The sequence below is a fragment of the Cornus florida genome, unplaced genomic scaffold (genome assembly GCF_030987335.1).
Source record: "Cornus florida cultivar Cherokee Brave unplaced genomic scaffold, ASM3098733v1 CherokeeBrave_3.0.0_Hap2_Chr09, whole genome shotgun sequence".
NCBI classification, from domain to species: Eukaryota; Viridiplantae; Streptophyta; class Magnoliopsida; order Cornales; family Cornaceae; genus Cornus; species Cornus florida.
Genome location: NW_026775579.1, coordinates 96,883,690 through 96,906,050, shown reverse-complemented (window position 1 = coordinate 96,906,050; position 22,361 = coordinate 96,883,690). Strand labels below are relative to the sequence as shown.

The window sequence follows — 22,361 nt, the reverse complement described above, 5'->3', positions numbered from 1 at the left end:
TATTTATTTAGAAGAGGATTTTTGTACATATGTGAGTTACAAAAGAGGCATAGATTTAGAGAGAGAAAGAGAGAAAAGGAAGAATAAGGTGACCAGAGATAGCTTGAAGGTTGCCGAAATTAGAAAAGAAAATGGGAGAGTTTGTATAGTTGATTTTCAATTCGAAAATTATAAGTCAAGTTCTTTATCTATCTCTTTCCCTTTTAATCTATAATCTCTTTATCACATGCTAGACTTTAGGGTTTAAATCAGATAATTAATTGGACAATTCATTGCTATGCATGAACTGTTTTCGTGTTCATATGTGTTCGTTCTTCAACTTGTTAGGTGCTTTGATTTAATATCTAAAACTTATTTTAAATTGTTCGATCTTGTGTATTTTCATTGTTTATATCATTGGTGATCATATAAAACGTAGAAATTATATTTTAGGACCCAAACGACAGATTTACAGACCAAAAATGGTTCTGCCAAAACTGCTCTGCGACTTTATGCTTGAGCACAAAGGGTTGTGCTCGAGCACAACATTGTTCCGACACCCAATGCTAGAGCACTAGGGGTTATGCTGGAGCACAGGGTTTGTGCTTGAGCTCTTGGAGCCTGTTTGCTTCAAAAGTGTTGAATGACCCCAATTTAAGTATAATTAATCCCGATCATGTTTATAAGTGTTGGAAACAATGACGTGGGTTTAAAATATATAAATTATATTATACTTTTGTGATTTGTTATTGGATGGAAAAGATTAAATTAACTAATAGGTTATAATTAATCTTTATGGTATTTAAATGGTGTAATTCAATGTATTAATCTTATTCATGCTTATATTAATTGTTGTTGATATATTTATGATTTACAAGCATGATACATGACTGTAATTATTTGTTTTGTCATTGTTAAAGTCAAGATACTCTACTTGTGTCATTGTTAGATATGGTTTTGTTTATTAATTATATCGTTTATATATATGTATATGATACGAGTTTGAGGTCTCGGGATCAGTGGTTAAGTCTGAGGTGTATATTGCCAGTTTAGATGGGTAGCTGAATATAGGAGATGTGTGTATCCTAGTAAAAGGGGACTCTGAACCACCTTGTATTCGATTTTTCCATAAGATACCCACTATCTGGTTAAAACTACCTTATTGTTCAATGAGAGTCTTACTGTGTATATATGTATTTATCGGCTATGTAGATAGTGCATGAGTTTAGCTAGGGACGTAATGATTGTCGGTACTCTGATCAGGTCCTAATAGAGGGAACTTATTTTTCAGGTCATTGATAAGTGTTGAATGTTGCATATTCAAGCCCCTAGATTTGCATATTTTAATACCTTAGTAATGTTTATTTCATATTACTGATGATATTTTCTTGATTTTTGTTCTTTTCAATTAATCTGCAGAATTTCAGTCAATTCCGTTACTTGTAGGGTCTTTAAGTTCAATTGACGGATGGGGACCACGAAAGCTAGAGTATCCAAGGTGATCCAATGGCCAAGATCATTCAAGGATAATTTTAAAAGACTTGTAAAGGAGTTTCCAGCAAGCCAAATTCGTTCTAGGTCATTATATGAAGAAAATATAGCTTTCCTATTCCAAAAAGGAAACAACTTAAGTAGAATATTATGGACCACTTTAATGTTTTGAGCATAACCCTTTACCCAGAACTTGGAATTGGGAAAACTCAGCGGCTCTAGAAGTATGACTCGAAGCCCATCGTTTTTGTGTCTAATAACAGTTTTGAGACACGTACCCAAAATAGGTTAAAACAGTGTTGCAAACTAACGAAAATATAAAAAACTGTTTGGACTTCTTTCTTTTGCCAGACTTTTTCAATTTCCTTTCTTTTAGAGGAAACCTTACAACATATATATATATATATATATATATATATAGAGAGAGAGAGAGAGAGAGAGAGAGGAGATGTCCAGCAGCGGAGAAAAAGGATAGAGGAGAGAGTTTTGGCGGCAAAAAATTTATATGAGTGCGAAATTTATATTAAAATTAGACGATAAATACATAAAATATATTAAGGTCGAAAACACGTAAAGCAAAAATCAGTCTTAGCTCTTTATAAAGAGCACAATCCAATTTACATTAAAAATTTTAAAAATATTCAACACAACTTAGTCACACAAATCAAAATTCAACTTCATATCAAAGTAAATATCACCGACTTACATTTTGAGATGCAAAATTATAAATTAAAGTACTTCAATTCACTGTCATAATTTATAATAATAAAATAGATCAGTTTCTTGTTTAAATATAAAAAAAATATTTTTTCTTTTGAAGGAAAGGGATAGAAACAAATTATTTTTACCATACAAATTATTGTATTACATATATAAATTGATATTATAAGCATGTGTTTATTGCATAAATTTTTTTTTTAAAGTTATTTATTGCCATAAATTTCCATGATATATGATTGTGTATTGTTTTTTAATTATAAAAATTATGGTCTGAAATGAATGTCTTTTAATTGATTAAAAGGCAAATGGGAGGCCCTAGGCGACGCCTTGCCCAAGTTTATGCTACTAAATTTTTTTAATATAAATAAATTGTATAAACGGGGTGTGGGACGGGACGGTGCGGGGCTATCTTTTCCCTTCCTCGCCTTGCAACTGCGCGATTAAAAAAAAATTCTATATATAATCTCGTTCCACCTTCGATTCTCTCTACTACGTACGTACTCGTGTCTGGTGGTGGATAGAACAATTTTTGTGTTCAGAAAGCTAGGCTTTGGGCATAAGCATGGACTTTGGTATTTAAAGCCCCTTCATTACCAAAGTTCCATTTAAGGGTCTTTTTGGTTCATTTTCTTCCCTAAAAGCATTTTGCATCAATAAACACTGATCTTGATCGGCTTCTTTTCCTAATCCATTTCCAGCTTATTATTATAAATATTTTTACCAAGAATGTAAACCAATATCTACTTGATTGCTCCTTAATTTAGTCCCCTTATAACTTCGCATCAAAATTAGAAATACTAAAGCTGACACGGAATTGTATTATCCTAATTTGGCCTTCCAACTCTTTCCAATTCCATCCCTATGCCAACCAGACTTTGAAGGGTTGATGAAACCAAGCCTAAAGGCCATAGTACAATAATAATAAATAAATAAATAAAGCAACTTTTTATCACATGGCTATAACAGATGGGGCACTAAAAAATCAACTAAAGTCAATCCAAGTTACAAAAATTAAGACTCAAAATAATTCAATAATAGAGCTAACAAAGAAGCATGGGATACCACTTGTCTGACATCAGGTTTATAGTCGGGCAGAAGTTAAAATAACATGAAAGGCAAAATAAGAACGAAGATAAAAAAAAAATATATTCAACTCCACTTTTATCATTTTCTGGATTCAAATGCCATGAATAGAAGTTTGTTTCTTCAAAACATTTACAAACAAGACCAACACCGTGGTATTTATCCCCATGCCAAAATCTACAATTTCCACCATCAAACACATTTCTTTAAAGCTAAGGTGAACAGATCAGACCTACAGAATTTTCAACTCACTGGTTATCAGGCTTGCCTGAGCATCTCCGGCTCCAACCACCTGAACCAGCTTTACGCTCACCTCGCTTCCTCTTGTTCCTGGGAAAATGGATTCCCGAGGCTAAGCATGATTTCACCGTTGACTGCTCACGAGGCATGACAGTTTTTGCCAGAAAGTCAGGTTCTAGGGTAGGAATGGCAGGACTGGTGCTTTCTTCCTGCCCGCTTTTCTCTGCTTCCTGATGCTTCTCAGTGGGTGGATTACATATCCTCTTGAAACAGTCGCTCTCTACTTCAACTGCTTGATCATGTATCAGGACATTATCCACAATCTGCAGATATCAATAATAGAAAATGAATTAAAGAAATCTTTTAACAATTATCTCAAGTGAAGCACCCCCTAAGGTATCAAACACTACAGAGTAAATAGATAAATAAATTTTCTAGTTACAATTATATAATAATAAGTGATGTACCCATCTTAAGAAATCAAAACGTGGGTGTGTCTGAAATGTGTGACAGCATGAAGGCATTCAATGACAAATAATGAGTTCCTGAAGCAAGACACAATTTTACCGTTTAAAAAGAAACAAAGCCCCGATCAGCATAATTACCCACAATCGTAACTCACCCAATGGCAAAACAAAAGGCTTAAGTTGTCAAATTTGCTGCCGATACACCCAATAATAATCCAGGAGAAAGCTCATCATGGGTGTGCATGAGTTTGATTTGGAAAGCCTTCCAACATTTGTGATGATACCATAGTGAAGAAATCAGAATTCAGAAAAATAAAAAATAAAATAAAATAAAATAATAATATTAATTATCAATTCAGGGTTCGAGACTAGAAAAGGACTTCGAAGAGACCAGAAACACTTGTTTAGTGGTGGAAAAATGAATCATATTAGAAAAAGAAAGCGTGCTAATATTTTCATTCACAATTGTTATCTGTAACATTCAAAATTCAGGAATGACTCGTATAAATTGCAGTACTCCTAAATAATCTGGGAGGTGTGGAATTAAATACAAGAAAATCATGCTATGTATCCTAATGAAAAGCTTCAAGTAATTTTCCGAACATAGAATTTTGTTGCATCTTGAATATGCTAGAAGAGTAATAAACGTAGTTTATTTTTATTTTTGAAAAAAAAAAAAAAAAACATTTAGTTACATATAAAGGAGGCTTTCACAACTCATAGCTATTACCACATTTAAACTTATGAAATTAAAATAAAAAATAATAATTTATCACATAAAGATGACTTACATCTTCACATGAATCTCCACTTTGTGGCTGATGCAGGGTGACATCAGCAGAGGACAATAACCCAACTGTGCTTTCAATTATATCAGGAACAGGAATAGCATCTCCGTAGCTTGAAATTGCACTTTCAGGCATAACCAGATCTCCGATATCGTATTCTGACACATGCTGACTTGGAGGATATACAGCACCCACAGTTATTGTGTCACCGTTGCAAGCAGAGAATGTAGGGCTATGAGCTGAGCTAGTCTGTGCATCACTGGGCACAAGAAGGCTCAAATTCTCAGACGAAGAAAACTTTGCGGCATTTTTGGACATCACCATGTCAAGTTGAGCCTTCATCTTGTGAACCCGGGAGACTACCATTTCAATCTTCCGAAGAATCTGCTCAAGGGATTTATCACCATCTTTGGGTTCAAGTAGTGACAAATCATCATTAATCCCAAGCTCATGACCAGTGGTATTCTGTTCAGGAAAGACTATACCAAAACAATGACAAATCAAAAACCAACAGTCAGATTCATTGCTTAAAATTATAACCAAAAGGTACATAATGGTGCACATGTCTTTGTATGTACATGCATACATATACATGCATAGATATGACCCTGGCTTGGTCAATTTTTGAAAAAAAAATATTTATTATCTTTTTTCCTATTGTGCATAAGCATTTGCTGTCTTAGAATGAATTAAATTTGTATGTGCAACATAGTGGACTGTCACAACCAAGGGCCTTGAGTCTCCAAAGGAGCAACGTGGGTGTATGTTTCTTGCCAATGAAAAAAATAGTGTAGTGGTGGATGTGGTATTACAGCAGTGGTAATAGTGGCAGCAATGGAGGTGCAATGGTGATGGCTCGAGACAATAGGGCAGCAGTTGCAGTAACAATGGTATTAATAAGAAATTTTACTATAAAATCTTAATCAAGTATTTTGGATTAAAATTTTATAAATTATTGTCATGACAGGTCAACTCTGTTAAAAAACAAACCATTTGACAGAGGATGCTTATTGGAAGCAAAATTTGAGGCATTGACAACCACCCTGCGTGTATAATACACATAAGAATAAGAAGAAAGATACAATCAAGATATAACAATGCATTCCTACCCTATATATATTGTTACAACAAACGCCATGAACCAAGAACAAGTCGAGAATCATGACAAAAAAGTAAACACGCCACACACAAAGAAGACAAAAATTTACGTGGTTTGACAAATCCTAGCGCTTTCTTTCTCTATCTGTCTCTCTTCTGCAGTTTTTAGTGTTCTCTCGTTACCCACTCCAAAGCCTAAACACCCTTATATATTGGGCTACAAGAGAGTCCTAAACAAGGTCCACGACTTGCAAAAGAAAAAGGGTCAAAAAATTTCAAGGGGGTCTGGGGACAGCGGGTCGCAACCCGAGCCGAAACAAAATTTGGGCCACAACATCACACACACACACATAAGTTCAAACACTACAAGTCTATAAGTTCCTTTTCAATTGAACAAAAACTGAAATCAAGCTTCAGAAGTGGTTCCTCAATAAAATTTACTGAACATAAGATGTAAAAAAAAAAAAAAAAAACACTACAAACCCATGAGAATACATAAAATAGTCTCTGCAAGGCTTTCAGGTAACATTTATTATTTGACATTATCATGCAACATGTTCATCTAGAGACGCACCAGTCAAACGAGGAAGAATAGTTGTAAATTGTAATAGAAGGTAAGAGACTTAGAGGGCGATCAAAAAAAACATGGGATGAGGTTATCAAAAATGGATTTAAAAAGTTAAATATAGTAGGTGAAATGGCATGTAATAGAAATCTTGGAGAGAGAAAATTCATGTGGCCAACCCCACTCATATGGGATTTAAGGCAGGGATGAATTTTTTATTTTTTATTTTTGATAAGTGGGATTAAGGCAAGGATGATAATGATGATGATGATGCAACATGTTTATCTGTAGTGTACGATAAACATAAGATATAATGAAGTGTAGTAACAATAAAATTTACTAAACATAAGTTATAAAAAACACTACAAACCCACGAGAATACATAAAATAGTCGCTACAAGGCAATCGAGTAACATTTATTAATTGACATTATCATGCAACATGTTCATCTATTGAAATGGTGAACCTATAACATAGGAGCAAGAAGTGAAGGTTCCGAAGTCACAACTTTAACTTTTAGAATTGGATCATGGGAAGAAAATCTAAATCGCACAAATGATGATTAAATATAAAAACAAAATAATGTCAAAAAATCCAAGAAATGATTATTTACATGTAATCTATGTCTCTATTACATGGACTTTTCAAAAGTAGTGAAGTACCCATGTCGGACACATATCGCTCGAACATGGGTAGAGAATATGTGTCCAACACTTTTGGTTGTACATGTACTTAAAAAACATAACCAATCATTTAATTATATTATTATTACTTTAAAATGAGCTAAATGCCTATATTGAACATTATATTAGATAAAAAATAAAAATAAAAAAAAATAAAAATAAAAACTTTACTTTACTCTAGAAAATAAATTAAAATAATTAATAAAAGAAATACTTGGCCGTGTCCGTGTGTCGTTTTGTTTGGAGATTTGACACATCCGACGCGTGGATACATACCCGTATCCGACACTTGTACCCGAGTCCATGTTACATGGACTCTTTCATAGTAGGTGAAGTACGCAAGTTCGACACATATTATTCGGACATGCGTATGGGATATGTGTTCGACATTTTTGGTTGAAAATGCAACTAAAAAATATATCCATAATTCCATTTTATTATATCATATTACATGCTATGTTAAAAAAAAATATAGCAGTGTCCATGTGGCCTCCTATTTGGAATTTACCCATACCCGAGACACGTACCCCGTGTTATCAAAGGCCTAAGGCGCACTAAGGTGCTAGAGGTCCTTTGAAGCCTAGGCGCAACACCTGAGTGAAGCGAGGCGCACAACTCAGAAATTAAATTACTATTAAAGCATATTCATATTCCATATTAAAAGTGCAAATGTTGACAAAGGCGCACTTGGGCACACAACAGGCGCAAGTGTGCCTAACGACACTGTACGTGCGGACAAAGCATGTAATAGCAACCTTCTTTCCATCTCTTGCTTTGTTTGCTAGCTATGATGTTTTCATTTTAAGATAGGCTGTATAATACGAAAAAAAAGATTGATTTTTACGTGTTAAAGGGATTTCATTCTCACAACAACAGTAAGTACTGTGGCAGCATACGTTTTGAAACAGCTTCCAACTTCACTCAAAGCAAAGCAGGAACAAGCAAGATAATTGTTACAAGGGTAGAAGCATTGAAGTTTTCCATTAGATCTACTTATGGAAAAAGGTTATAATTAAAAGGCCTTGAGTTAACTACTACACTTTTGTTTACCACACGTCACAAGAGGACTAGAGTAAAAAAAATAAAAAATAAAATAAAATAAAAGGAGAAAAGAATTTTGTTTTCATTTAAGGAAAAAAAAATATCTTTTCGCTATCATAAAACTAACAAAACAAAAATATACTAATAATAAACAAATCTCAAAAAACTTACATTAATGTACTTTCAACACATTACCAGTCAATTTGAAAAAAAAAAAAAAGTTTGCGTGCAGATTAATAATTTCACATCTAAAAGCAGAAAAGGTATTAGGAAATACTGATGGCATTAATATGTTCAGCAATGATATGTCATTTACATCATATTCCATGGCATTAAGGAAGATAAAAAATAAAACACTTAAATTAATCAGCCAAGCAAGAATAAGTCATTAGCAAGTGCACTTAGCTTCTTTTATGCTCGTCAATTAAGTTCTTCCCATTTTTTTTTGAATCAGACTGATACAAAGTGTAAATATGTTTTGTCCACTTGTTGAGACATTACCCTTTGACAACCTCAAGACTATAATGTTTTTATTTATTGAATTTAACACCATAAAATATTCAAAAATTTCACCAAATCAAAATAAAATTTGATGCAAAAAAAGAAGTTACATGCGCAAGATGATTTCTTCAGTCCTCGCCTAACTTAATCTGTAACATAGCGAAAACAAAATCACAGTATGTCAGAAACTTATACCTGGATGGACATGATCATTGGCCATATAAGTACATTCTGGATCAGAATTCTTGTTTTCTGCAAAAAATCACGTGCCATATAGTTACATAAAATTACATATGAAAAGATGAAAGGGTAAGAGAAAAAGAACCATAACTGCAATGCGCATGTATAAAGAACAAACTTGTACCGTGATACGAGAAAAGGTTATGATGTGACATATATGATGTTATGTCTGTTGCATCTTCAACTCTTTTTCTTTTCCTCCTCTTCATGTACTTTCTTCGGTGATTTTGAAAAGTAAATGGCAATGACTTTGAACCGAAACCTTCTAATGTAAGTTGATCAAATTCCAACTGTTTTCTCTGATCATATGCTGCAAGTTCTTGGGAATACTTGGATGCCCGTGATTCAAATTCCTTAATTCTCAATTCTGTCCATTTGCACCGCCACATCAATGGCCGTATAAAGCTTCTCCAGTGACTGGTCAGCTTCTTCTTCCTGAAAATTTGAAACCACATATAGTTGGAATGTATAATGCAACATTGGTGAGAGTAATGTAGTAAACACAAGTGGGTGGTGAACAGTAGAACATAAAATACATAACATTTCCCAAACAAAATCGTTAGTTTCTAAAGCTCCACTCCAATTGTTTGACCTTACTTCACCTACATGAGAGTGATACTGCTATGAAAAATGAGTACTTAAAAGGTATTATTGCATTATCTTTGCCAAATTGATGCTATCTTCAACTTTAATGGTAAACAAAATCCTGGACCCCAGAACAGACGAGGCCAAAAAGTTGAATTACTCAAAAAATGGTGTGTCACTTTAGAGCACAAGAATAATCAAATATAAAGAAGCGGAATTGGCCAATAAAACTGAAGAATGACACAATTACGACATGGAATTGCAGTTTATGCATAAGGTTCACAGTTGAAATGAAAAAGAAATAAAAACACAGATATACAGAGAACCATGCAGCTCAAAGTTCAAAACTTTGGGGCGGAGGTACAAGATCTCAATTTTAAAGAGCAACTTTTTGATGTTATTTAATCAATACATACAATGACCTGGTGAAAATTATGATTGACCTATTTAATGTTTAGTTGTTTACTATGAAGTATTCAATTAAGAATAACCGTTTTAAAGAGTACATGGGGAAGGAAAACAACAAAAATTCAAGGAGGAGATATAGTTTTCGGAGCCCCAGTAGTGTTTTGGTCTTTTCCCCAGTTGTATTGCAAAAGATTTCTTGTATTGCAAAAGATGTCTTGAAAATCATTAAAGCTGCTTATATTTGTCCAAACTTTCAAGACCTAGGAGTCCAACCGGTGTTTGTTTAGTAAATCACTACTCCTTTTTGTTCAACGACGAATGCTTCTGATCAATAACTTTTCCCTGTGTGCAAGTTGACCTTGTCATACAATAACCTTCCCTACTTCTCCTTTTGTGGGGTTCTTTTCTCCTGAGTTCTAAGGAGGGAGGCAAGTGGTCATGGAAAATGTTTAAATTGCCACTATATGGTGAGAGAGAGAGAAAGAGAGAGAGAGAGAGAGAGAAGAACTAAAATTTTGAAAATATACACAAACCATTCATTCAATCTATTACCTTATGGCTTGAACCAAAGAATCACTAAGTGGCATCCATTTTGACCTTACTTCCTGAGGTTTGAAGGAATGCCATCACGTTCAGCCTGACATTCAACTAACCTTACGGAGAAGGAAACCTCCCTCAATAAAGTCCAAACAAAATTTAGATGGCTGTGGTATAGGAATAGCATAAGGAAATGAGAAGAATATACAGTGGTTGTCTTTTATAATCCTTATGAAGATGGGGTATGAGGGTATCACAAAATGGAAAGTAGAAACCCTTGTAGAATATCACAATATTTCCCTGGAAGGAGATAGCTCCATTTTCAAGTTAAAGAAAGCAAAATCTCCTTCCAGGATATCAAATGCACAGTGCAGATGTGGAGCCGGTCTTCCTAGTGAAAAGAGGTGCAATGACGCCAGAGGACTTTAATGGAGATGGAATGTCATCTTAACATGATTTTGGTTCCATTTCTTCTTATGTTGTATTTATCAATTAATATGTCTCTCTTTACCATCTGGGTTTGTTATGGATTAGTCCCTTCCATATCAGCGATACCACGTGCTAGGAATTAATCCGCCCAATATCACACACAACAAATATGCAATGATAACAAAGAAAAAATAAGATGGAAATAACACACTCAATAAAGAACAAGGTTTACTCAACTAACATTTATTTAAAGGAAAGAGAAGATTACAACTCTCAACGGATCACCAAGGGGTATTCCACCCTACTCACTGGAAGAAAACACACTTTCCTAAAAATGAATACACTCACTCTTGGCCCTCAATCTCTTTCTTTTTATCTAAATCGTCTCCACTCTTTGTTCTTCACACGCCTCTTCACCGGGCTCTTCACACTTTTTATTATTATGCTCCACAACAGCATATCTATATATAAGCAATTATGCCAACTTAGTAGCTAGAGCAAGGCTATCCTATGCAAATTACTTAGCCGCAAAGCTTTCTTCCTTTCTCTTTTCTTACTTTTTCTTCATTCAGTGCACATGCACTGCCTCATTAATGCACAAATGACATATATATTGACCATACAATTTTGTTTGACCTCATCATTTCAAACATTGACCACCGGTTCACACGGGTTACTAGTCATTCAATGCATACGGCCACATAATTCAACCAATCATCTACATCCATGTGACCTTGCCCCAAACATCACTCTACCAATAAATTTTAGCCAACACAACAAATCTCCACCTTGGCTAAAATTCTCCCCCTTGACTCAATATCTCCATTTTATTTTTCATTGTCTTCTCTACTCTATCACACTCATCCACTTGGTAAATTTCGAGTTCAAATAACTAGTGAACTTGGGAACCAACCTCATATCACCGAACCAGAACTGAAATTTCTTCTCTTCCGGAATGAAGGTTTGAGCTGTTGTGATTGCTAAGACTTCATCCTTAACCTGCCGCTCCTGATACTCCACCATTGTGGTAGATTTCAAAACAGGCTTAAACTTTGTCTTTGCAACAGCTCCACCCAACAAAATATTCCCAAATACGACATACAAATTACTTTCTTTCCCATGAGCATGATGTGTGGACCTCTTCTAACCTTCATTATTCCATGTTTTGCTTCAAACCAACAACCTTTAGAAACAAAGGCACCTAAAGAAATCACATTCCTTCTAACACTTGGAACATGATACACATTAGTCAAAGTCCGTATCAATTTATTTGTGGTCTTGATGTTGATTGTCCCAATCCCACAACTTCACAAGAAGAATTATTCCCCATTAAGACTTTACCAACTACAGGCCTGTAGGTAGTAAACCACTCTTTATGAGGACACGCATGATGGGAACAAGCAAAATCAAGTATCCGCTTGTTAGCTTCTTTCTCTCTGTCAATTATTGAAAGGACTTCAAGAACATCATCCTCTGCATTAGTAGACTCGGATATAGCAGCATGACTCTCTTTCTTTATTTTTAGGACAATTCCGTATCAAATGTCCTTTTTGTCCACAAAAGTAGCACGGTCGCTCCATGATTGGCTCCCAGTTTCTTGAAGCTCCACCTCTCCAATTATCCTGTCCTACTAACTTTCTTTCAAACTTCTTCTTTTATTGAGCAACAAGAGCTTGTGACTGGTCTTCTTGGGTACTTCTTTCATTTTCTCCATTCATCTTCTCACTCGAGAATAAAGCACTCTCACTTGTTCCATTGTGACTGTGCTTCTCCCATAAAGCAAAGTCTTAAACAAATGCTTATGAGTGGAGCATACCGATGTTAATAAATTAACAGCTTCATCTTCATCACTCAATTTAACACCAACATTAGGTAAGTGACAAATAATCTTTTTGAACTCATCGAGATGGTGATGCAAGTCCACGCCTTCTTTTTTGCGAAAGGAGTACAACTCTTGCTTCAAGATTAGCCGGTTGGTGAGATTCTTTCGCATGTAGAGATCTTCCAATTTCTTCCACAAAGCTACTGCAGAAGTTTCTCCAATCACAACCTACATGATATCATATGTTAGTCAACCGAATAGTACTCACTGCCTTCGAGTTGATCTTGTCCCACTTTTTGTCGTCCATTCCCGTTGGTTTCTCGTCCAACACCTTATCTAAACCTTGTTGAACTAACATATCTCGCATTTGTACCTTGCCGGAGACTAAGGTTCTTTCTTCCATCAAATTTCTTGAAGTTGCCACTATGGCTCTGATACCATTTGTTATGAATTAATCCCTTTTGTATCAGCTCTGATACCACTTGTTTTCCGTCCAAGATCACAAACGACAAATATGCAATGACAACAAAGGGAAAATAAGATGGAAATAACACACTCAATAAAGAACAAGGTTTACTCAAATAATATTTATTTTAAGGAAAGAGAAGATTACAACTCTCAACGGATCACCAAGAGGTATTCCACACTCACTCACTAGAAGAAAACACACACTCTTTTAAAAGGAATACACTCACTTTTGGCCCCCAATCTCTTTTTCTTTTTCTCATTTTTCTCCACTCTCTGCTCTTCACACGCCTCTTCAATTGGCTCTTCACACTTTTTATTATGCTCTACAACAACATATCTATATATAAGCAATTATGCCAACTTAGTAGCTGGAGCAAGGTTGTCCTATGCGAATTACTTAGCCGCAAAGCTTTCTTCCTTTCTCTTTTCTTAAGCCTTACTTTTCTGTCATTCAGTGCACAATGCACTGCCTCATTAATGCACAAATGACACGTATATTGACAATACAATTCTGTTTGACCTCATTCTTTCAAGCATTGACCACCGCTTCACATAGGTTACTTGCCATTCAATGCATACAGCAGCATCATTCAACCAATCATCTACATCCATGTGACCTTGCCACACACATCACTTTACAAATTAATTTTAGCCAACACAATTGGGTTGGAGATGCAATGCCACCAGAGGACTTCTATGAGGTGCATGGTGAAATTATGCTACAATCTAACCTATGCAGCTAGTCTTGTAATTTTGCTACTTCATTGAAAAAATGTAAAGGAAAATCTATTTCGGTGGTCAAAATTTCAATTAGAAAAATGTAACTTTAGCAATACAATCAATTTCAATACAGAATTCTAAAGTGAATTTGACAGAAAATAAAGCAGTGTGTACACTATAATATGACAAACTGAGGTTATTGATGTTAGGTAAATAAATCCCAAGATACCTCATTGGAAACATATGACCATATCCATCAAATTCCAAATTATTATTGCCACAAAATTGTGAGTCGACTTCAATATCATCAAATCCAGAAAAATTCTCAGTTCCAGATGAAGTGTCAGCAAATGAGCTTGAATAATCAGTTGCATCTGGGTCCTCAGCTTCAGCCACCCTGATGTCATTAGTACTTGAAAATTCAATTACATCAACCTCCATGTGATCGGCATCCTCTGGAGCCTTGGTATGTTCATTCAATAGAGCTTCCATTTCAAACATTGTATCCTCAAAGTTACTCATGCACCTCAAACCTTTCCCGTCTGAGTTTGCTAAAGAATTTGTATTGCCCTTTCCGGGTGCAACATTTGTTGTTGAATGCAGTTTACTGTCTGAATCAATTTCCGCTGATAGTTGAGCAGGAGCCATGCTGCCAATTCAGCTCACCTTTTTTTAATGAGTCACACAGTCACATTAAAAAAATGAATTCCTTCTTCACCAGCCTGAGGTCATATACAACCAACTGATGTTAGTGAATAAATTAAATCTGTTGATTCATGAACTCAACAAAATCTCACAATCCAAAAGCAGAAAAGAGAAAAACAATATTGTGCGCATGGTGGTAAGGTATACGGCATATGTATGTCAGCTAGTTTTACATAATTTCAAAAGAATATGCATAAAATGGGTGATATAACAGGGAAAAGAAAAAAGGAGTTTTAAGAATAATAAGGTTGGATACTCCTAATCTATAATATCAAATACCTTAAAAAAAAAATATATATATATATATATCTCCCTTTCCCAGAAGAAATAAAAAATAAACAATAATTAAAAAAATCAGACTAGCTACAAAGAATGAGGGAAGTAGAGAGTCATTCCATCCATAATAAAAAATGATATGGGCGCAGTTGAAGGTGTAGTGTGATGAGGATGCATATTAGATATTAGTTTCCATGACATATGCCATTTTTCTTTTTCTATGGAAGTTATGGTTTTGAATGCACAATTAGGAACAAAACAGAGCAGAACAATTCGATCTCTATAGACATCCAAACATACGCTTAGATGATGATGGCATGCTTCTCCTTGTTGTCAACAACTAACGATGGATCATAATAATGGGTCAACTTTAATCATAACCGTTTATTTGCCAAATTGTTCAACTCAATAAAATGTTTACAGAACAGGTTTCCAAGGAAACCATAAAAAACATGTCATTGCAACAAATAACAGACAAACAGTAATTATGTATCCAGTCCATTATAAACCCTGCAAGCATAGGCAATAGTCGATAACACCTCAACTTGAAATGACAGACTAAAAAAATGAATGCATCGACAGTGAGGGAGTGAAATAAATACATATTATAATATCAAAACCGTAAATTGGGACTAAGGCGGCTAGGTTTGCAATCATAAAAAGGGATAGAGAGATGAGTCAAGTTAAATGCAGAACAATCCACAAGTATATATGCGAAGCAATATAATGTATGAAATCACATAAAAGTAATGAAGAACAAGATTATAAATTGGAAACGCATATTAGAGGAAAACTTTACAGCTACGAGATAAGTTTTTAAGGAAAAAAAAACAAAAGCAAGCAAAAGTGATAAATGTGCAAAGTAGTACGGTGAGCTGAAAAAACATAAAAAATGTGATTTTAAGAAACTATGTCATGAACGACTTACGAAGAATGTTGATGATCAAGGGGAGAGAGAGAGAGAGTACGTACCAGAGAGGGAGAAGAAGTGGTGTGAGGACGTTGGGCGGCGACAAGAAGAAAAGAAGAGAATAGAAAGAGGTGTGAAGTTTTAAGTAGACAAGTTGTCGTTATAACCTAAACCCCGTTGCGGAACTCAACTTCACGTACCATTCCTTCCCCAATCCCGCTATGCTATTGGTTTGCTTTTCTAAATTGCTTAAGTATTTTCAGCTATCTGTTATTTTTATTTTTATTTTTTTGTATAAATTTAATGTCTCAGTGCAAATTTACATAAAAATTTTGTACTAACTATTTTTAGCATTTCACGGTTCTACATAATTTTTACAAACTTACTTTATTCAGTTTACTTTTTGACAATTAGATTTCACATCCCAATCTTCCTCAATTAGAAAAATAATAATAATTTCTCCCTATATTTCACTTTCTCATCCCGCCAATAGCAAACCTTTCACGTCATTGCCACCGGAATTCTAACTTATAACAAATAATAAAAATAAGATTCAAGTATATAGAAATTACGTAATTAAAATATATATCTAATATTTGGCTAGTACATATTTATCTCATCAGAATAAAATGTAAAAGCATAAAAAATCTTAAAAAATCCTAAATCTACTTATTGCATAAAATAAGATCAAACGAAAGTGATGAATCAAACTATCGTTATTAAAACAAAAAATAAATAAATAAAAGATAATCGAGCAGTTCTTACCTTGCCGCCAGTTACAGATTTTTCTCTATTGCACTCTAAAAAAGTGGGAAACAAAGAGGTGTAAAGGAATAAGAGAGAAAAAAGAACCATGGGTGGGAAAGGGGGAGGAGAGAGAAAATATGCTTACATGACAGTGTATGAGTGCGGTATAAAATATACAACCCTTTTACACATTAGTGATGTGGCGTGAATCTTAACAGACTGCGATGAAAAAAATTTACAAATCATATATAGCAGTGCATATTTTATACAAAAAAGTTTTTTAACATACTGCTGGAGATGCTTTAACACACGAGAAGGAGAAATTATTAGATAGTGGAATGTCTAAATTTAAATTATTAAATTAAGAAAATTGAAATATGGCTCTACTTTTAATTAAGAAAATTGAAATATGGCTCTACTTATATTATAAATTAATTAATTAATAATTTTTTTTTTTTTTTTCTTAGAAAGTATCAAATGAATCAGACCATTTGATAAGGTAATTTTTTTTTAATTAATTTACAAAGTATCAAATGAATCAGGCCATCTAAAAGGGTTTTTAATTAATTTACAAAGCATCAAATGAATCAGACCATCTAAAAGGGTGAGGGCCGCACCTGAGTTGAGTTGTAATTTCACTTTATCTCACTTTTTACTCCTGCCTTCTGAATAATTAATATGATTAGTTGTAATATCACTTTCTCTCATTTTTTACTGCTGTCTTCTCAATAATTAACATACGGGCAAATTTCATAAAACCTCTGATATTTTTATTTTTTATCATAAAACTTCAATCTGTTTTTAAAATCTCTTATACTTTTAAAAAGTGTTCGCATTGCCTCAATATTCGTATCCACCAGTTAATTGGACTGAAATGACAAATTTGACCTTACCATTTAATATTAAATTAAAAAATAAAAAATATTTTTATTAAATTACAAAAACACCCTTAAACCAGTAAAAACCCTGATCCATCTCCACCTCCACCTCGACATCGACACTTCAATCTCATCGTCAACATGCCCAAGTCTCATCGTCTTGTTGCCGGCGATTCTCCGACGCCTGTCCGAACCTTCAATGGCTACTCACGTGAGCACGATGGATCAGATTACGGATTATCTAGGTATTCCTCTTCCTGGATTAGAATTTTCGAAAATGGGCTATGTTGCTGCATATTTAAGAGATCCTGTAAATTGTTGCAAACCTTCTGTGGCCTCTATTGGTCAGTATTTCCGCCATCTGTCGTTGAAGATTGGAGACCGAGTGAAGTTGCAGATGGCGTCTGATCTTATCCAAGACAGATTCTACATTCAAATCCAACATGGAAAAGGTAACTGTGGAAGGTATGAGCTGTTTCCATGAAGCCGTTCTGGATAAACGCTTGAAAGATAAAAATATTGAAATTACCAGAGACAATAGAATCAACTATTTTAGAATTATTTTGTTTCTTGACTCCTGCTTTATGTTTTCTCCTAATTGAGGTGGTTTTGGCTGGTGAGGAAGATGACAGCTAGGAGATGTATAAGAGATCTAATTTTGCTAGAGAATCAAATCCCATGGGCCAAGGCCCTTTTTGGTATGTATTTTGTTTTTTGCTTTTCCATGTGGAAAACGGATTCTACATGTGTATTTTGCAGTAGTTTTATCTTCTTTCTTGACGCCAAGAGTTTAGGGCAAACTAAAAAACTGAGACTCAAAAATCCTAGCCCTACATTAAAACTCAATAAGGAAACAAGAAAAAGGGATAAAAAAAACCCCAGATTTTTATCTTTGGCAGCAATATTCGAAAAGGAATTTTATTTTCATCTCTTCTATTCTTCCCCAATATGAACAGGACCACCATCTTCGTTCTTATTCCTACATCTTCATCGATCTTTATCTTCATCTTCATCACTACATATTGTTTCTAAATTTTTTTTGACAGATTTTTGGGTTTGTAAGTAATAAGCATACATATACAACAATTATTATTGTGTATTTTTTGACACAGAAAAGTTAAAGAAATCACATAATCTATTACTGCTATAATTCGCTACGTGGAATGATGTGCAGTCGAATAGCTTCATCGAATCAGTGTCTCACAAGATTCGGCGCCAGATTGAAGAATTCGAGAGGGTTTCGGGCATGGTCAGTAGTTTTGTTTTTTTGGTTAAAGGCCGGGTCAGTAATTCATTGACAGTAGATGGTCTGTTTGAGAGAGAGAGGGGTGAAGAAGAAAAGACTTGAAGGGTATTTTTGTAATTAAAAATAATAATTTTTAGTTTTTAATTTAATATTAAATGGTAAGGTCAAATTTGTCATTTAACAGCCCAATTAACGGGTCTGCGAACACTTTTTAAAAGTATAGGAATTTTTAGAAATAGGGTGGAGCTTTATGATCAAAAAATGAAACTAGTAGGGGTTTTATGAAATTTGCCCTATTATTTAGGGTAAAATGCAACCAAAAAAACACACTGAACTTTTGGGATATTCTAAATTATAGAAAACTCAGTAAATTATGTTTTTGTTGCATTTAACTCCACCAGATTAACTTTCAATCTCGAAAAAGACAAAGACCAAATTATCCTTATAAAGACTACGAGCCGTTTTAGATTTGTATACTTGTGACTTGCATCTTAAAATAAGTTGTCCACCAAACCACAAGAACTAACTAAATAAAGTAGAGACAGAAAGGAAAGCCTAGAGAGAGAAAAAAATAAAAAAAAATTATTGGCCCTAATAAGTACCAATTGATGTTTATCTTTTTAATATCAAAACATTGGGTCTAGAGCTGTCAAATGCTTATATCATCACTCTTGCTGCGTACAGTGGCTTATATCATATGTCAAGGATAATATAATCTTTTACCATTTTGTGACACAATTTCACAATCATTTAAGATAGTACATTACAACTATTCAGCTTGTTATATAAACATATTTTCTGTGTTAACTAAGGTTTAGCATATGAAAATTAGTTACAGGAATTTTCAGGGACCTCTCTTGTGGTATCAAATATAACACTGATCTTCCATATCAGTGTTGACTTTGACCGGAAGGTGTTTAATGGTTATTATATCCATTGTACTTTTATTTTATTTTTAATGTAAAATATTTGTTTCTTTATGAACAAAATAGCCTTTTCAAACTTTCTTACGGCATTCTTTGGTATTAAATAAATATTGAGCATGATATCAATAAACAAAAGTGTCATTTTATGACTGTAGGTGCAAAATTTCGCTCCACAATGACAAAAAAGGTCAGTGTTACTTAAACTAGAAACAAATAGAAAGTTTTATGATCAAAGAGGTCAGTGCTACTCAGACCAGAACCAAAGGTGAAGTAAGTGTTATATTAGAAACTAGAGGGGAGACCCCTATTCTTTAGGCAATCTACAGGCCGGGGAGGTCAATTGATTATTTCTATTTTTGTACTTTTTACCATCAGAGCTTTATTTAATATAATAAGGGTAAATTAGCCTTTAGGTCAAAGTCAGCACACAGGGGAAGGCAGTGTTATTTTTGAAACCACATGAGAGATCCATGTTACTTAAGCATTCAATAGGGGAGTTCAATGTAATTTACCCTATTGTTGAACCGTGAAATGCTAAGGTAGATACTTAGCAGCAGAGCCTACTACAGGTGTTTTTCAATTTTTACAACTGATAACTTGGCTCTTTGTGTGTAATATGACATTGCATTTTGCGGACGACAATCCTTAGAGAACAATAAGGATAAGGAGGATGGGAAGTGCATATTTTAATGAATAGGCAATTTATCAAGTATGTTAGAACATTGGTTAATAGTAATAGGTTGTCCATTGTGCCGAGCTTGTTCAAACTTCATTGCGGAGAAACTTATGCTGATTGCTGGCCCTTTTTAATTTTTATGTCAGCAACCACCTGTTTTAGAATAGTTCTTTTCTTTTTTTGTTGTGTTTGCTGTTCTTTACAGGGGTTGTTTTATTATCTAATATTGTGTGGACAGAATCTTATATTCTTCACTTTATTTGAACGTCTTAGGTTAAATGCTTAAAGGATATCTATTGTTTTTGAGAGGTAGCATAAAGGGTACGTAATCTATTTTGGGAATACAATTTTTTTTTTTTTTTTTTTTTTTTTTTTCAGAGGATAAGTGCCCATGTAAAGTACTTCTGAGCATTGTGTTTTAAAGGATTTATTATTATTTTATGTATTAATATTAGATAAAAATAAAAGGAAATAATGAACGATGATGATATGGTAAAGATTATAGCCATTTGGTTGAATGACCATTGGTTTCTCTTTAATTTCTAACGCCATTTGACTTATTGTCCGAGTTGTAATGTGTTGTTTTAATTGTAATTGTAGTTTCGCCACTGTATGCTTTTAGTGTATTGTAGAATTGCGTCATTGGTTTTCCCTCATCAAAAAAATAAAAATAAAAATAAAAAATGCATCTTTGATTTTCAATCTTCTTCCCCGAGGCATGGTAGATTAATCAGGTACCCGTAACTTTCATAATTGGAAACCGTGAAAGGGCCGGTCTAGCTGCATGTTTTTGTATTTACATGTTTGCCTCACCCTCACTTAAACCCCTATATAAGTGGTACCGCCACTCTTTCTAACACTTACTATCTCTCAAAATTAATTAGGTGGTACGTACATTGTGAGGGAGCAGAGCAGATCATTGGTTTAGCATATATAATGGTTATCATGGCTAAGAAAATGAGTGTTGCCATACTCATTTTGCTCCTTATTACTGTGACGACGACGATGGCAGACCTGCACCCTCCTTTTATCCCTTGTTGCCATGGTGGTGTGACAGACTGCTGCCCCACGACTATCAAAGAAGGAGATCCTACTACTGCTGTAAAGGCTCCCAGTGATCATCTTTCTTCTAATTCCCAGGCAAAGGCAAACACACATATTCTGCCGCCTGCAGAGCCTTAGAGGAACCCACCGGCTCAGCTCGACTCTCCATCTGCGTTTCTAGCTACAAGTGAATTCGGGCTGTGTATTACGGAGTAATTTAGTTTGGTGTTAATCCACTTGTGTTTAATTTCAGTATCTACTTTTATGATTTTAAACTTGTACTGTGAACTGCCTCACATACAATATAAAATGTAATATGGTGGTGGTTTTGTTTTGTGTGCACGTACATCTTTGTTTCTACTGCAAAAACGATGTTCTATGACGTCATCATCAGGAAAGTCTTATTTACAAATAAAATCTTTTTTTTTTTTTTTTTAAGTGTTTTTGAGGCTTTCCCTTTTTTTTCTTTTTTCTTTTTCTAAGCTTCGTGCTACCATAATTAAATTCTAGTGTAGCTAGCTATAAATGGATTGAAGTTGTAGTGCAGCACTTGATTTATTGATCAAGACTGGAAGATAAATGATTGAAAGAATTCAGAATTATTTCCAGGTGTGTTTTTTAAAGGCAATCCCCAATACTATTTATGCCATCTACAGAAGGAAAATAAAAAAGAGTAAAAACTCAATATTCAGATTTACATTTGCTTTCAAGTTCATAGGTACAAGTTTGTCCATTTAAACTAAAATTTTCTCTATAATTGAACTTGGGGAACAAAAGGCACCGCAAGTTAGTTCTTACTTTTCAGTAATTGTAAATAAAGTTGTCGTGAATATTGTGGGCCAACACTACAAGGCCAAAATTTCTCCAATTAAATATCATTTTCTCGATAATTGAACTTTGGCAATCTTGATTACATGAGGTGAGACCACTCCACACACGTTAATTACTTTTAACACATGAGAACAATCCAAGCATGCTAAACTTTGCAACTATAACCTCCTAGTGCTGACTCCCAATTGTCAGTCATTCAACATGGCTTTTGGGAAGGACTTTTGAGAAATTTCAGTTTTAGAAACATCTGTTTGGAT

General features: G+C 34.3%; 2 protein-coding genes across 6 annotated transcripts; one reads left to right on the top strand and one right to left on the bottom strand.

Moving 5' to 3' along the window:
• Positions 1-3,313: 3,313 nt before the first annotated feature.
• On the bottom strand, positions 3,314-16,112 carry LOC132275477 (uncharacterized). Of its 2 annotated transcripts, XM_059776989.1 has the most exons (7): positions 15,819-16,112; positions 14,095-14,587; positions 9,021-9,331; positions 8,852-8,908; positions 4,772-5,247; positions 4,136-4,242; positions 3,709-3,836 (listed from the first exon to the last, which is right to left on the bottom strand). In XM_059776989.1, exons 2-6 carry the CDS (start codon positions 14,511-14,513, stop codon positions 4,156-4,158), a joined length of 1,350 nt encoding a protein of 449 aa, XP_059632972.1. In that variant the 5' UTR covers positions 14,514-14,587; positions 15,819-16,112; the 3' UTR covers positions 3,709-3,836; positions 4,136-4,155. The 2 variants fall into 2 exon arrangements, with proteins under 2 accessions (XP_059632971.1, XP_059632972.1); XM_059776988.1 differs by lacking the exon at positions 4,136-4,242 and having other exon boundaries at positions 3,314-3,836; positions 15,819-16,102.
• Positions 16,113-17,468: 1,356 nt separating this feature from the next.
• On the top strand, positions 17,469-21,919 carry LOC132275476 (uncharacterized). 4 transcript variants are annotated; one of them, XR_009470638.1, is made up of 4 exons: positions 17,469-17,846; positions 17,985-18,079; positions 19,709-20,550; positions 21,114-21,919. XR_009470638.1 is itself a non-coding variant. In XM_059776987.1 (4 exons), the coding sequence occupies exons 1-3, from the start codon at positions 17,581-17,583 to the stop codon at positions 20,505-20,507; spliced, it is 366 nt and encodes a 121-aa protein (XP_059632970.1). In that variant the 5' UTR covers positions 17,471-17,580; the 3' UTR covers positions 20,508-20,550; positions 21,114-21,915. The 4 variants fall into 4 exon arrangements, 3 of the variants coding, with proteins under 3 accessions (XP_059632970.1, XP_059632968.1, XP_059632969.1); XM_059776987.1 differs by having other exon boundaries at positions 17,471-17,846; positions 20,503-20,550; positions 21,114-21,915; XM_059776986.1 differs by lacking the exon at positions 19,709-20,550 and having other exon boundaries at positions 17,473-17,846; positions 21,114-21,913.
• Positions 21,920-22,361: the final 442 nt, after the last annotated feature.

What these genes read in the sequence shown, in the direction of transcription:
- LOC132275477 (XM_059776988.1), bottom strand. Translation starts at nt 14,513, where the DNA reads ATGGCTCCTGCTCAACTATCAGCGGAAATTGATTCAGACAGTAAACTG. An exon ending in GGTCATATGTTTCCAATGAG is followed by an intron (nt 9,332 to 14,094) that starts GTATCTTGGGAT and finishes TCAAATTTTCAG; the next exon opens with GAAGAAGAAGCTGACCAGTC. An exon ending in TAACCTTTTCTCGTATCACG is followed by an intron (nt 8,909 to 9,020) that starts GTACAAGTTTGT and finishes GATTTTTTGCAG; the next exon opens with AAAACAAGAATTCTGATCCA.
- LOC132275476 (XM_059776985.1), top strand. Translation starts at nt 17,581, where the DNA reads ATGGCTACTCACGTGAGCACGATGGATCAGATTACGGATTATCTAGGT. An exon ending in GGAAAAGGTAACTGTGGAAG is followed by an intron (nt 17,847 to 21,113) that starts GTATGAGCTGTT and finishes AAAATTAATTAG; the next exon opens with GTGGTACGTACATTGTGAGG.